Source organism: Corylus avellana, chromosome ca1, assembly GCF_901000735.1.
Source record: "Corylus avellana chromosome ca1, CavTom2PMs-1.0".
Classification (NCBI taxonomy): domain Eukaryota; kingdom Viridiplantae; phylum Streptophyta; class Magnoliopsida; order Fagales; family Betulaceae; genus Corylus; species Corylus avellana.
The window spans coordinates 1,495,702-1,510,088 of record NC_081541.1 but is presented as its reverse complement, the minus strand read 5'-3'; the positions used below and the strand labels follow the sequence as shown (position 1 = coordinate 1,510,088).

The window sequence follows — 14,387 nt, the reverse complement described above, 5'->3', positions numbered from 1 at the left end:
AAAAAAAAAAAAAAAAAGAGAGAAGAGAAGAAGATTGAAGAAGATTGAAGAAGAGAGATTTTTTATTTGAAGAAGCTCTGATTTGGTTTTTTTTTTTATTTGATTTGAGAGATTTTTTATTTTTGATTTAAAGACAAGAAGATCGAAGGAGCATAAAGTTTATTTTTTTGAAGATTTTTTGGATTTGGGCTTTTGAGAATGGAGGAAAGAAGAGAGAGAGAGAGAGAGAGAGAGAAAATGGTGGAAGGAAGAGAGAGAGAGAGAGTGAAAATGGAGGAAGAGATCAGGGAGAGAGCTGGGGAAAAACCATACTATTCTAGAATTAAAAATATATATATATTATTTTAATTGAAAAATAATTTAAATTAATAAATTTTTTAATTGAAAAACAAAAATTATTTTTTTTAATAATTTTTAAATTACTGACGTGTCAATTTTGACACGTCAGGAAATTTACTGACGTGTTGAAACGTCAGAAAAGTTTTTTAGTCGTGCCAATTTTGACATGTCAAAACATTCTGGCGTGTTATATTCAGAAATTCTGACGTGTTAAATCTAACACGTCAGAAATTTTTCGTTTCTGACACCCATAATTTTAATGCTTGAAACACGTCAAAAATGCTTCGTTAGGAGGATTTTTTGACGTGTCAGGTCACCTGACACATCAAAAAACTTATGTCAGCAAAAAATTGGTTTTTTGTAGTGGTTGTTCAATAATTAATGATAAAATCAAGATTAGGACATTAATTAGTCGTGGAAAAAACGAACAACAAAACAAAAGGTAGTTCTGAAGATTTTGGTGCATGGGTAATTGTGACAAGCAGCTGCAACAAATGCAGCTTAATTAATAATAATAAAGGCCTAACAGAGATAAGAGATGATAAAGTACAGAAATTTTTTAAAGTTGGCCGTTGTTAGATTCTTTCTCCCGGTACTTACAGCAAGTGCATGTGAAACCGTCTTATCTAATTCTCATCACTCACCTAATTACATGTATAACTGAATTTTAAATAATAATAATAAAAAAGATGTCAAGCACTAACCTGTGCATTACTGATGAAGAACAAAAACAGTAAAAAACCATATATCGAAATAAAAACTGCGAAGCAGTTTTCCCAAAAATTGGTTTGAAGGTTTTGACCAAAAGAGCTGTAAAAATTGGAGAACTATATTAATGTATGAGAAAATAATAACATAATTAATTAATCAATGTGTGGTAGTCAACATTGAACAAATTCTGTTTTTTATTTTTATTTTTTTGTCGTGTTTTTTGCATATATGGTTCAACTAATGTGCAAGAATACCCGAAATTTTTCATCAAAAATTAAGAATGTTTGACGTAGGACCATGAGATGCCTAGTTTTTTTTTTTTTCGTAATATCTGGACTTTTCTTTTCTTTTTTGGGTATTCTTAAAAAACTTTCAAATTTATATTATTTCTTTTTTTTTTTAACTCTCAGATTTATATTCTTTTCTTTTTTAAAAAAGATTTTGTACCAAGACGTGCTTATTGAGAGAAATAGACAAAAAAGAGAAAAAAAAAAAAAAAAAAAAAACCATACTGGAGTGACAACGAGTCCAATATGTGCAAACCTCAAATTTTGGAGGCCCCACTAAAAACAAAGCATGAGCTTTTATGGAATATTTGAGGACGACACAATACCAGATTCAAGGGCGTTCTGGAATAATCCAAAATCAAATAGCGTTGTATTTGATGGGTATATAGGGCAAGCATCATATAAAAATGTGTAACTTCCTAAATTGTGACCACATTTAAAAGAATTTAGGGTACATCCTAAATGCTTTTTATAGGTGCCAACAAGCCATCTCTCGTTGGATAGAGAGAAGAAGTACCAAAGGCCACCAAGTACCTAAAACACCAGCAAGACTCTTAAAGGTAAGTAAATTCTGCAAATATGCTAGAAGAAAAATAAAAAATAAAAACAAAAGAGAGAAAATACTACTTTCACTTAAATGGAAAAAATGGTAATGTACTAGATGATTTTGAGAAGATGTAGTATTTTTAAAAAATAGGGATTTTGTTGCAGTATTGGACCATTTGTTTAATTTTGCTACACTGCTGTAGTTTGTAGCGAGAATGTTATAGTTTTTAAGAAAATTTATATCTTTGTATTTCTCAATTTGCTTTGAACTGAAGTTTTAGGCATAGAATGTTGTATAGGGGTGTCAATCCGGCCGGTTATAACCGGCTATCAACTTTTTGCTAGCTACTAATTGGTAACCGGCCAACCACTTGTAAAAGTGGTTGGAAATAACCGGTAACTGACCCTACCACTTCAATTATCGGTTTTTGCATTTATATACACCATATTATAACCGGTAACCAGGTATGTGTGTGTTTGTCTCTCTCTCTCTCTCTCTCTCTATATATATATATAGCCACAAACAAAGTATAACTTATTGGGCCAAAAAAAGTTAAAAAATGGCCAAAAAGTGTTAATTAAGCCAAAAGAGTTGGCCAAAAGCCCAAAATACCCAATTGTTTAAAGACCAGGTTACTTGTCTAGATAACCAGCTACTGGTTGGTAGCTGGTTATCGGTTTTTAAAATTGACCAACCGGCTACCCCAGTTCCGATTAGTGGTTTTAGCCAATAACCTTTAACCGGAACCGGGCTGTCATCCTAGTGTTCTAATCTCTATTTTATTATATTGGATTGATCTGATTTGTCATGTAATATTTTTTAGGGAATTTAGATATAAACTCCTTAACGCGTTTCCATTAAAACTCCCTGGGTAATTTTTTTCGAAAATGTAGTCCCTGGGTAACTCGAAACTACTAGAAACTCCCTACCGTCAATTTTTATTAACTGCCGTTATTTTGAGTTAAACGAACTGTTTCACTTAAGTCCACCTTAGTCGAATTTTTGTATCCTACGTGTTCAAATTGGACACATAGGATATAAAACTCACCGTTTTTGACCATCTAAAACGGTGAGTTTGGCTTAAACTTGAGAGCTTCTTTTTTGAAACCCATCACTTGCATATGGTCAAAAAAAAAAAACCCCGATACACGTGAAACGGTGAACCCACCATGCAGAACCCACCAGCGACAGAACCACCGGCTATAGAACCCACCGGCGACAGAGGCCATCGGCGACAGTACCCACCGGCTAAATCACTCATTTCGGCATCACTTTTCCGGCTAGGTTTCCGTCAAATCACAAGATTTTGAATCAAAAAATCTTGTTTCGACGAAGGTATTTTTCGGAATTTCTTTGTGGGTTTTATATGATTGACTGAAATGGAAGCCTTTTATAGTAGTTTTTTGTTGTATTGGAAGCTTTTGGTCGAAACCCCATCCCCAAGCTTTTTTGTCGAACATCTGTCGGATTACTTTATACACCTTTGAGAGCTTGTATTGGAATATTGTGTATAATTTATTGCACTTTTGAGCCAACATTATTGTTGATTGGCAATGGGTGTGGTCCACCTTGGTTGTGGTCCTGGAATGAGATAGTGGTTTTTCTTGTGCATTGGCAAGTTGGTCAAGGGGGATTTTTTCACCTCTATTGTTTTGTCGTGTTAGACAGAAGGCATTCTATCAATTTTTTCTATGGGGCTTAATTTCCATTTAATGTACAATTCACCATGCTCAATATACAACTCACCGTGCTCATTCTAGAAGGGTATGGATGTTCTGAATTTTGAGAAGTCAAATTAGATGTTTAATTTATCTGTTATTTTAATTTGAGTGAGGCTTTCCCTATATAATACCGGTGTATAATAAATTGCATAATATGTAATATGTAATAATAAACTGCATAATTACTAGGCCATGTGAAGAGGAGAATCCAAGAGGTACATAAGCAATGCCGAAACCCTCATGAGATACAATTAGTCAAATATATCCATCTCAACACAAAATGAGATCCCCATAATCCAAAATAATAAATCTATCCCAAATGGACGACTTGGGTTGATGCATGTGTAATGTCTATACGAAGATCCATACAATGTTTTGACTATAAACATACTCTCTTTTGGAAATGTAATTTTTGTGTAATAGTTCCATTAGTCATATTAATGACTCTATTGTATGCATTTGTTGATCTTTCCACATATAACAATGGGGCGAAAAGTGCACTTTGCACATATAACATGCATGTGCAAAAGTATATGTTTATTATTACTATTATGTTTTGTCCTTTTTTTCCCAAATGAATGGTTGTCAATTATGTCAACCTAACATCCAAAATCAGCTTAACTTGTGCATCTTGAGTCCAAAACATGCACGTATAATTCTTAGTCTGAATATATATATTGGATCATTTCATTTCGTGCAATACATAGATATTATTGTTTTTTGTGCTTTCTAGTATGGACAAATATTTTTTTCTTACACTGTTTTATATGTTTATAGATATGGCTGTCAATATAATCATGCACCACGGTAGGACAATGACCCATAACCCATTTAAATACGTTGGTGGCGACGTCCATGAAGTGAAAGCCTATGATGTTGACTATTTCAGTATGTGGGAAATCAAAGAGTTGGTTCGTGACTTAGGATACATGAACGACGTTAGATGTTGGTATAATGTCGGTGACAGTCCACATAATAAAGTGATATCTTTAAATAGTGATACAAACGTTGTAGATTTTGTAAACATTGTGTCTGATTACAAATCAGAAGATGTTCATTTATATGTTGAACATATGGTGGACAATGCTATAATTGTAGAAGAGCATTTATTTCTTGAAGCTCTTGAAGGACAACATGGAGAAGGTGGTGGCGGGGTGGGTGAGATACCTAGGGTTGCCCATCATGATGGAGATGGAGAAGGTGGTGGTGGGGTGAATGAAATACCTAGGGCTGAAGGTAGTATATTTATTTCTTATTTGTTTATTTTTTTCAAATAATATACCATGAGAGCACTTAGCCTTCCTTCCCCGAATGACTATCAACAAATTTGATTGTTTCTTTTAGGGATGGAGGATATACCTAATGCTGCACGTGAAGATGAAGATGTACAAGGACAAGCTGGAGAATGTGAAAATTCTCAATCAAGACATTTCAAAAGCCCACGAGTTAAAACTAAGGCTGCCCGTTCTGTTACGCCATCCAAGAAAGCAAGCAAGCAACCGACCACTAGCCAAGGAGGTACAAACAATTTGAGTTGGACTCTTTTTAGTTTTTTTTTTTTTTAGAAATAATATTCACCAGCAAATAACTTTATGTTGTCACATTTATTATATTGTGTTGTAATATAATCAATTATTTGTGAATTGTTGTGGTTGTTGATCCTTTTGTTTTTGGTTTTTTATTTTATTTTTTATATATATTTTTTTCAGTACGTAGAAGAAGAAGAACACGAGTTGCTCAATCTGTTTTGCAGGATGAGGAAGACAATCTTAATGTTGGTGCGGACACCGTACCCAAAACCGGTACAACAAAAAAGGACGTGGTGGTAGGCCACAAAAGAAGAAAGTGGAAGAGGATGTTGATGAAGTCATCAAGGAGTTGTTGACTGACTTCGAAGCAACTGATGGCGAGGATGAGGACCTTTTCTACAATGTTGTTGAGGTCAAGAAAGAGAAGGATGGAACGTCCAAATAGTGGAAAAAACTTGGCATTAACATAGGTGATAAAGGAGCCGATTTTGGGGATCAGGAATCTAATGATGAAAGTGATGGTCTTGCAAGTTTGCAAGACAGTGATTCTGACGAGGTTGGAAAAAAAAAAAAAGAAAGCGGTATAGACAGTTTAATCAGAAACATGACTTGAAAATTCCAGTGATGTTTGAACTTGGGGATCAATTTGCAGATTTATATTCCTTCAAGATGGCACTGAAGACGCATGCTGTGCAGAATGGGTTTGATTACAACTACAAGCACAATGACATGAGTAGGGTCAGTGCAGTCTGTAAAGCAGATCATTGCTCATGGAGGATTCATGCCTCTACTGATGCTACCAAGACTTGTTTTCAAATTAAGACTTACTACCCGGTTCATATTTGTGGTAATCAGTACGAAAACTCCAGATGCGATGTTGAGTATCTTGTTCATACTTATAAGAAGGACTTCAAGGATGATCCCACATGGACACCATATGCATTGAAACAGAGGGTGAAGAGAGACCTTAACATAAATGTTCCTGTTGATCGTTGCTATAGAGCAAAAAGGGAGGCATTGCGTCAACTTTTTGGTAGCCACTCTAAGCAATATCGCCTCACACGGAGATACGCACTGGCAATACTCAGCACCAACCCTGGTAGTAGTGCTTACGTACATAGAGATTGAGCATTCTTTCAAATGATGTATATTTGCCTTGATGCGTGCAAGAAGGGGTTCAGACATGGTTGTCGGCCCATAATTTGTTTAGATGCTTGTCATCTGAAGGGGGAATATGGAGGGCAATTGTTGTGTCCCATAGGCAAGGATGGCAACGACGACATGTTCCTCATTGCAATTGATGTGGCCGAGGTAAAGACAAGAGATTCATGGCAGTGGTTTATTAACATTTTATTTGAGGACTTATGCGGGCCAGAATGCGGACTTGGTTGGACTATAATGTTTGACAGACAGAAGGTATTTGGTGTAATATACTATTTATGTTCTTATTGTGTTATTTTATTTCTTTATGTTATTACATATAACTTAATGCATAACTGTATGTGTGTAGGGGCTTGGAACTGCAGTTGAGGTTGTGTTGCCACATACTAAGCATCGCTTTTGTGTTCAGCACCTACATGCGAACCTCAAAGCGAAATGCTAGACAAGGAAAGCTTTGAAGGATGAGTTGTGGGGAGCTGCACGTGCAGCCAATGTTTATGTGTTTGACCATCACATGCAGAAGATATTGTCAATGGAGAAAGGTGCACACAATTACCTTAGTGGTGTACCTAGAGCATCATGGTCCAAACATGCTTTCAGCTGCCAAACCAAAAGTGATATGTTATTAAACAACTTGGCTGAGAGCTTTAATGTGTGGATTAAGGAAGCTAGGATTAAGCCTATACTGACTATGCTTGAAGAAATTCGTCTTCAAATAATGGCATGCTTCCAGCAGAAAAGGAATGGAATCTGGTCGACGCACTACACAGTATGCCCAAAGATCCAGAAAAAATTGGAGAGGTCAAAAAGTTATGCAAGAAATTGTATTAGTCGGTGGCAGAATGAATTGGAGTTTGAGATCGAGCACATGTACGAGCCACGGCATTTAGTCCGGTTAGATCATCACACATGCACATGTGGAAGATGGCAGGTGAGTGGGATCTCTTGCTCACATGCTTGTGCTGCAATTTACATGCATAAACAAAGACCGGAGGATTATTTGGATGATTATTACAAGATGGACAAGTACATGCAAGGATATGCAGCTCGAGTTTATGGCATGGAAGGTCCACAGACATGGTCAGCTAATGATCCATGCGATGAAATCCTGCCACTTATCATTAGAAGGGCTCCTGGCCAACCAAAGATTAGTAAGCGAAAAGCTGTAGATGAGCCGACTAACCCCTACAAGCTAACCCGTAGTGGATATATCGTTAAATGTGAAAATTGTGGGGGTTTAGCGCATAATTACAAAGGTTGTCATTTACCTTTGAATCCGGATCGGAAGAGGTGGAAACCGAAGAAATATAAGCCGAAAAATGATGCTGCTCAAGCACAGGTAAAACAAAGACATTTTACAACACAAGGTTCATATTCCAAAATTTGTTAACTTAATTATTATTTAAGTAATATAATAATTATTGTTGGTATTTGTCTTAATGTTTGGTTAAATTATTGTAGGGATTACAAGCTCAACCCCACACAGAAGCAGCCCGCGGGTCATCACAGCCAAGTGTACGTACATGTAAGGCTACTCAGTCACAGGTTAAATCCAAGTTTTTTGTGCTTAAGAAAATAATATTTCACAATGATTTCCTTTTTTTTTTTTTTAACGCATTTTTTGGATCCCAACATCAACCACAGGCAGAAGCAGAAGCCCACAAGTCATCACAGCCAAGTGTACGTACACGTAGGGCTACTCAGTCACAGGTAAAATTCAAGTTTTTTTGTCCACGCATCTCATATACTTGTGCTTAAGAAAGTAATATTCACAATGATTTTCGGGTTTTATTTATTTATTTATTTTTGTTAACGCATTCGTTGGATCCCAACATGAACCACATACGGAAGCAGCAGCGGAATCATCACATCATGGTAGGACACGTAGGGCTACACGTAGGGCTACACGTGTACTATGAAGTCGAGGAAGTGGTGCCACGCAATGATCACATTTCTCACTTACCAGATCTCTTCCTTTTGCCTTTTTCCCGCATACCCATTTCATAATCAAGTTACCTATGTTATATGTCGGCTTTTTTTGTTTTTTGTTTGTAATATAAAAAACAATTGGGGGATTAATTTTGGGACTTTATGTGCTTGTTAACTTGACAGTTCATGAAGCATTAAACTTGCATTGTTAGTTATTGAATTACATTTTGGAATTTGGTCATAACAATTACCAATTCCGAATCGTATTAGTCGACTAAAAATGCCAATTCTGCCTGCAAATTCTACTGTATGGTTCAATATTTCAGACTTAAGAGCAGCATACAAATAATCATAAATTGCCGCATACGAATAAAACTAATGCATGGACATAGTTGTTTCATAAAAGTAATTAGCCAACCTTCAATGCATGAAAATAGTTGTTACATAGAAGCCATAACCATATATTGTTGTGGACAACATAGCTCAGTAAACAATATCATTGACAACAACAAATAAATAGTCTATTCCACTCATAATAATCTAATTGCCTAATTCTCATGCCTCAATGCCCCATCAACCTTAGACAAATCAACAGTACACAAATCACCAGCAAGAAAACCAACATATATGTTTGGATCTTTAGTTTGCCCCTAAGTAATGACACTTCACCTTTCAGGAAATTAACTTGTTTATACAGCCCAGGTAGGACCTCCCTTCCGCGAGCACAGGTTTCTTTGTCACATCATTGGAAAAAACGACATTAGCCAACTTTCTGTAATTACACAAAAAAAGTTGATAATTACGAACAAGCACTAAGTAATAACTATTTCTTAAAACCAGATTATCCAAATTCAAATGCCTTTTTACGGTCACACATAGCACACCCATAGAATCGCCTCCCAGAATTTTTTATAGTCGTGGATGTTATAATTGGGCTTGTAAGGCCGTACCTACACTGCACAGGTTCTATAACCTCTTTGACCGATGATATTATAGATGCCGACGACATTGACTGTTCATTCTACAGTGAAACCCACAATTATTAGAAGTAATCACAATTCCCTGATGGGTTTCACTAAATAAAATTCACAAACCTTTTTCATCTTCCCATCGTAGAATTCGCTTTCATTGTCTCTTTCCCCGAAATCTTTCTTCCTCCTATTCATCTTATAATATGAACCTAATAATATATAACTAACATGTGAGAGAATAATCAAGCTCATAAAAGAAAAATAAAATTAAGCTTGCCAAAAAATTATTATATCGTCAATTTGTAATCTAAACAATACTGGGAAAAAAATGTACCCTAAACCCTAAATAAAAGATAATCACATTGTTTAAAATGTGATTCCCCTGCAGAAATAGTACTGCTCAATTTGTAATCTAAACAATACTAAGTTGTTAGTGTAATAGCTAGAGATGGTATATGAGCATAGGCGGCTCCCTACAAACATGCAAATATGCAGTGTAATCAAACATGCAATAAGAAGAAATTAGCCGTAAGGACTAACCACGTATATAATACTACTCAATTGTAGAATGATGAAACTGGCGTAAACTATGCACAAACAATTCCTATTTTCATGTCCTCGGCAATCCACCATTTAAGTAGAGAAGAAAAAAAAAATAATAAATAGTTATACAGATGAAAAAAATCCCCCTTGACCAACTTGCTAGTGCACATGAAAAATCACTATCTCATTCCAGTACCACAACCAAGGTGGACCACACCCACAGCCAATCAACAATAATGTTGGCTCAAAAGTGCAATAAATTATACACAATATTTCAATACAAGCTCTCAAAGGTGTATATAGTAATCCGACAGATGTTCGACAAAAAAGCTTGGGGATGGGGTTTCGACCAAAAGCTTCCAATACAACAAAAAAAATTCAAAAAACTACTATAAAAGGCTTCCATTTCAGTCAATCAACAAAACCCACAAAGAAATTCCGGAAAATACCTTCGTCGAAACAAGATTTTTTGATTCAAAATCTTGTGATTTGACGGAACCCTAGCCAAAAAAGTGACACCGGAATGAGTGATTTAACCGGTGGTTCTGTCACCAGCGGGTTCTGCGTCGGTGGGTTCGCTGCTTCACGTGTATGGGTTTTTTTTTTTTTTTTTTTTCTTGACCATATGCAAGTGATAAGTTTCAAAAAAGAAAACCTCCAGTTTAAGCCAAACTCACCGTTTTGGATGGTCCAAAACGGTGAGTTTTATGTCCTACGTGTCCAATGTAAACATGTAGGATACAAAAATTCGACTGAGGTGGATTTAAGTGAAATGGTTCGTTTAACTCAAAATAACGGCAGTTAACAAAACTTGACAGTAGGGAGTTTCTAGTAGTTTCGAGTGACCTAGGGACAAAATTTCCGAAAAAATATACCCATGAAGTTTTTAATGGAAGCGCGTTGACCTAAGGAATTTATATCTAAATTCCCTAGTTTTTAAAACAATCTATTTTTAATTATTGATCCAGGTCCTGTCTCTTGACCTGAGCCTGGGTCAACAAGGCAATTTTCCTGTTGATATGGAAAAAGGACATCCAATGAATCAACAAGTCCAAGCCCAAATCTTTTATTAAAGGAGGAATTGGGTCACCAGTTTGGTCAATTGGAGAAATGGCCCAACTTATTGCCTGCATATGAGAAACCCATGACGTTGACGTCTCATATGCCACTTCCTTCCATGCGTATTAGGCTATGCACTAAACATGCCAAGTGATGCACAATTTACCTTATACATCTCTTCTATGGACATCTATCTAAAACCATCCTCGCCAACTTTTGGAGAACATTATTGTTATACACTTTTTTTCTAGATCATGTATTGTTACAACGTTAAAAACTTAAAATTGCCTTTTGCTCTTTAACAAAAAAAATAAATAAATAATCAAAGTAATAACAAATAATTAAAAGCATAAAATACTCAAAACTATTTGCATCTTTATATTACTTAACAACCATTTGGCAAAAAATATTATCTAAAAAGTTTTGTCAAACCAACACAACATATACGATCATAGTATGAGTATCAAACCAATAGCAGTGACTATAAGGGTCAAGGGGAGTCCAAATTTAAGATGGCTCCAAAAAGATAAAGTGTACCCAAGACGTGGAGCTCTGCGAGCCTCTTCACACACTGTTAAGTATGCAGCTGATTCTAGTAATGAGAGGTTCCCAACTACCGTGCTAACCCAAGCTAAGATGAGCCATGCCTTCTTCTCATCAACTGCAGAAATTACAGCTGCCAATGCTGCCACTCGTCCTCCCAGCAACAAAACTATACAGTATAAGCATGATTTATATATATGCGACCCTCATCCTCATGTGTTGGAGCAAAATCCTCAAAGCTCAAAAATTCATATCAATTAAGTAATTTAAACCACATCTAAATGCAGCCTAGATTATTTTTAGATGAAAGAAAAAACAAATCTTCTCAGAGATGTAGATGGAAAGGAACTTTAGATTACCGAGATATGTGGATGGAAAAAATCAAATTTATTCTTCTGGTGAGGGATGCAGTTTATTGAGAGAAAATGACCCAGGAGGGTGCCAACTTTTGTACAAAGGGAAGTTAAAGATACTTCTCAAACTTAAACAACTGTTCAGTATACGATGGTGCAATCTCAACTTGATTAAGATTTGACCATGCATGAGAACAATTAATATCAAGTTGTCTCAAGTGTAGAAAGAAAGCTTGAGAACAAGAAAAAAACCCATACTGGTTATACTTTGACATGCCTAAGAGATCATATTCTATATTCAAAGTCCAAACCATACCAAAATATATAGCATCCAGAAATCTTAAGAAACCATAAATGCCAAAAAATGTTCAGATCATATGCATTCCAAATCTGCACTGCTAGTAATTTCTTGGCATTCTTGCAATTGCTAACATAAAGTTGCATAAACAGACTTTACAGCCAGGTGTTACTCTAGGAAGCTAATTTTATATATATGATAGATCCAAAAAAGAAATAGAATGATGACATATAATAGAAAAAGACATGGAAGAAATACACCAACATACCAGTTGGTACGCTTGAAGCCAAATTTGACAGGAGAAGAACGACAATGGCAAGAACTGCTATCCCGCTAGCATGATCAATCTGTGCATAAGGCGCCATGAGGTCCCATAGAGTACTTGGGATTCCAGTTTGGTTAAAGCCATCTACTGTGATAAACATTCCGCAAGAGAAAATCAAAAGTGAATAGGAGACCTGGCAAAGAAGAGAAATCAACTTAAGATATTTTAAACTCTCCAACAAGCCATCCATGTAATTCATAATCTCCTACAAGGTATGCTTTAGAGTTTTGAAGTCCCATTGATAGACAAAGGGGAAAACTAATTGAAAAAGGAGAAGAGCAGCATCATGTTAATTAGCAAATTGTACCTTTTCAAGGCAAGGCCTAGATTCCTTGAAATCAAGAACCACAAGAGCAAGTGCAGCAGTAATTGTAGTCCATGACATACTCAGCCCCATGAGCAAAGCAATCAACATTCCTATAGTAATAAGGTAAACATACGACTTCCACAACATCATTTGCCATCTAATGGTCAAATCTTCCTTTCCTTCTGAAGACTCTATAGAAAGTGTGTCTCTTAGTCTGTCCATTGATCTAACAACAGTCTTTGAAGGAATGATCTCGTCCCTTTTGGGAGAAGATACAACATCTTCCAGCTCTTTCGATGCACTGTGGATTTCATAAAATTAATTTAGGTCTTACAACTTTAGATTATGCAAATGTCATAAAAAACAAGAACAAAAAAATAGATAGCGCATAAGATAACCACATATATTTTATCTACGGTCCCCATGTGGCATGTCAAATGTTTTTAAATTTGGACCTTAATTACGGTTCCAGTAACAAAAGCTATGGACAAGAGTTGGATGACAAAGTCTAGGGATACGAGGGAATACAGAGACGGGTGCAGATCATTCGTGGACTTTGCAGTTAGGAACTGTAGAATCCCTGATGGAAAAATTCACTGCCCCTGTAAGGTGTGCCGTAATAACCAGCGCCACCCTCCGGGTTTGGTATTTGACCACTTGACATGGGGTAAAGGAATAATGGATTGGATTATTGGATTATGTGGATTATTGATTGGATTATGTATTAGATATTTGATATTGTATTGGGTTTTGGATTATGTGGATTATGTATCGGAATATGTGGATTAATGGATTGTATTGGATTAATGGATTGGATTATTGGATTATGTATATGGATTATTGATTGTATTATGTATGTGGATTATTGATTGGATTATGTATTGGATATTAGAAATATTGGAATATTGGAATATTGGAATTGGATTTATTGTATTGGAATATTGTAATTAGGAAATATTATAATCAGGAATTATTTCAATATTTCAATATAAAAAAATATATATATAGATATTTTTTGACGTGTCAAACGGGGTGACATGTCAAAAAATACCACTGACACGTCAAAAACTTTTTGATGTGGCAAAACTGACACGTCAAAAACTTTTGACGTTTCAGTTTTAGCACGTCAAAAATATATTTTTTGACGTGCCTGTGTTTAAACGTCAAAAACTTTTGACATGGCACTGTAGACATGTCAAAAATCTGGGATTTTTGACACCTCCCCTTTTAACCTTTGAAAAACGTCAAAAACCTCCCGTCAAAAGGGGTTTTTGACGTGTCAATACCATTGACACGTCAAAAACTCCACGTCAAAAATTCACACCATTTTTATAGTGGTGTCCAATGTGAACACGTAGGATACAAAAATTCGACTGAGGTGGAGTTAAGTGAAACGGTTCGTTTAACTCAAAATAACGGCAATTAACAAAACTTGGCAGTAGGGAGTTTCTAGTAGTTTCGAGTAACTTAGGGACTAAATTTCCAAAAAAAAAAATACCCAGGGAGTTTTCAATGGAAGCGCGTTGACCTAAGGAGTTTATATCTAAATTCCCTAGTTTTTAAAACAGTCTATTTTTAATTATTGATCCAGGTCCTGTCTCTTGACCTGAGCTTGGGTCAACAATGCCCTTTTCCTGTTGATATGGAAAAAGGACATCCAATGAATCAACAAGTTCAAGCCCAAATCTTTTATTGAAGGAGGAATTAGGTCACCAGTTTGGTCAATTGGAGAAATGGCCCAACTTATTGCCTGCACGTGAGAAA

General features: G+C 35.8%; 1 protein-coding gene across 1 annotated transcript; it reads right to left on the bottom strand.

Moving 5' to 3' along the window:
- Nucleotides 1-11,246: 11,246 nt before the first annotated feature.
- LOC132163288 (silicon efflux transporter LSI3-like) lies at nucleotides 11,247-12,845 on the bottom strand. Its single transcript, XM_059573521.1, has 3 exons — nucleotides 12,624-12,845; nucleotides 12,260-12,449; nucleotides 11,247-11,509 (listed from the first exon to the last, which is right to left on the bottom strand). Exons 1-3 carry the CDS (start codon nucleotides 12,843-12,845, stop codon nucleotides 11,247-11,249), a joined length of 675 nt encoding a protein of 224 aa, XP_059429504.1.
- Between the last annotated feature and the right edge of the window lie 1,542 nt (nucleotides 12,846-14,387).

Excerpts from the sequence above, each read along its gene's own strand:
- LOC132163288 (XM_059573521.1), bottom strand. The coding sequence starts at position 12,845 with ATGGACAGACTAAGAGACACACTTTCTATAGAGTCTTCAGAAGGAAAG. Across the intron at positions 12,450-12,623 it reads CTAGGCCTTGCCTTGAAAAG|GTCTCCTATTCACTTTTGAT; the intron begins GTACAATTTGCT and ends CTTCTTTGCCAG. Across the intron at positions 11,510-12,259 it reads GGCTTCAAGCGTACCAACTG|TTTTGTTGCTGGGAGGACGA; the intron begins GTATGTTGGTGT and ends TATACTGTATAG.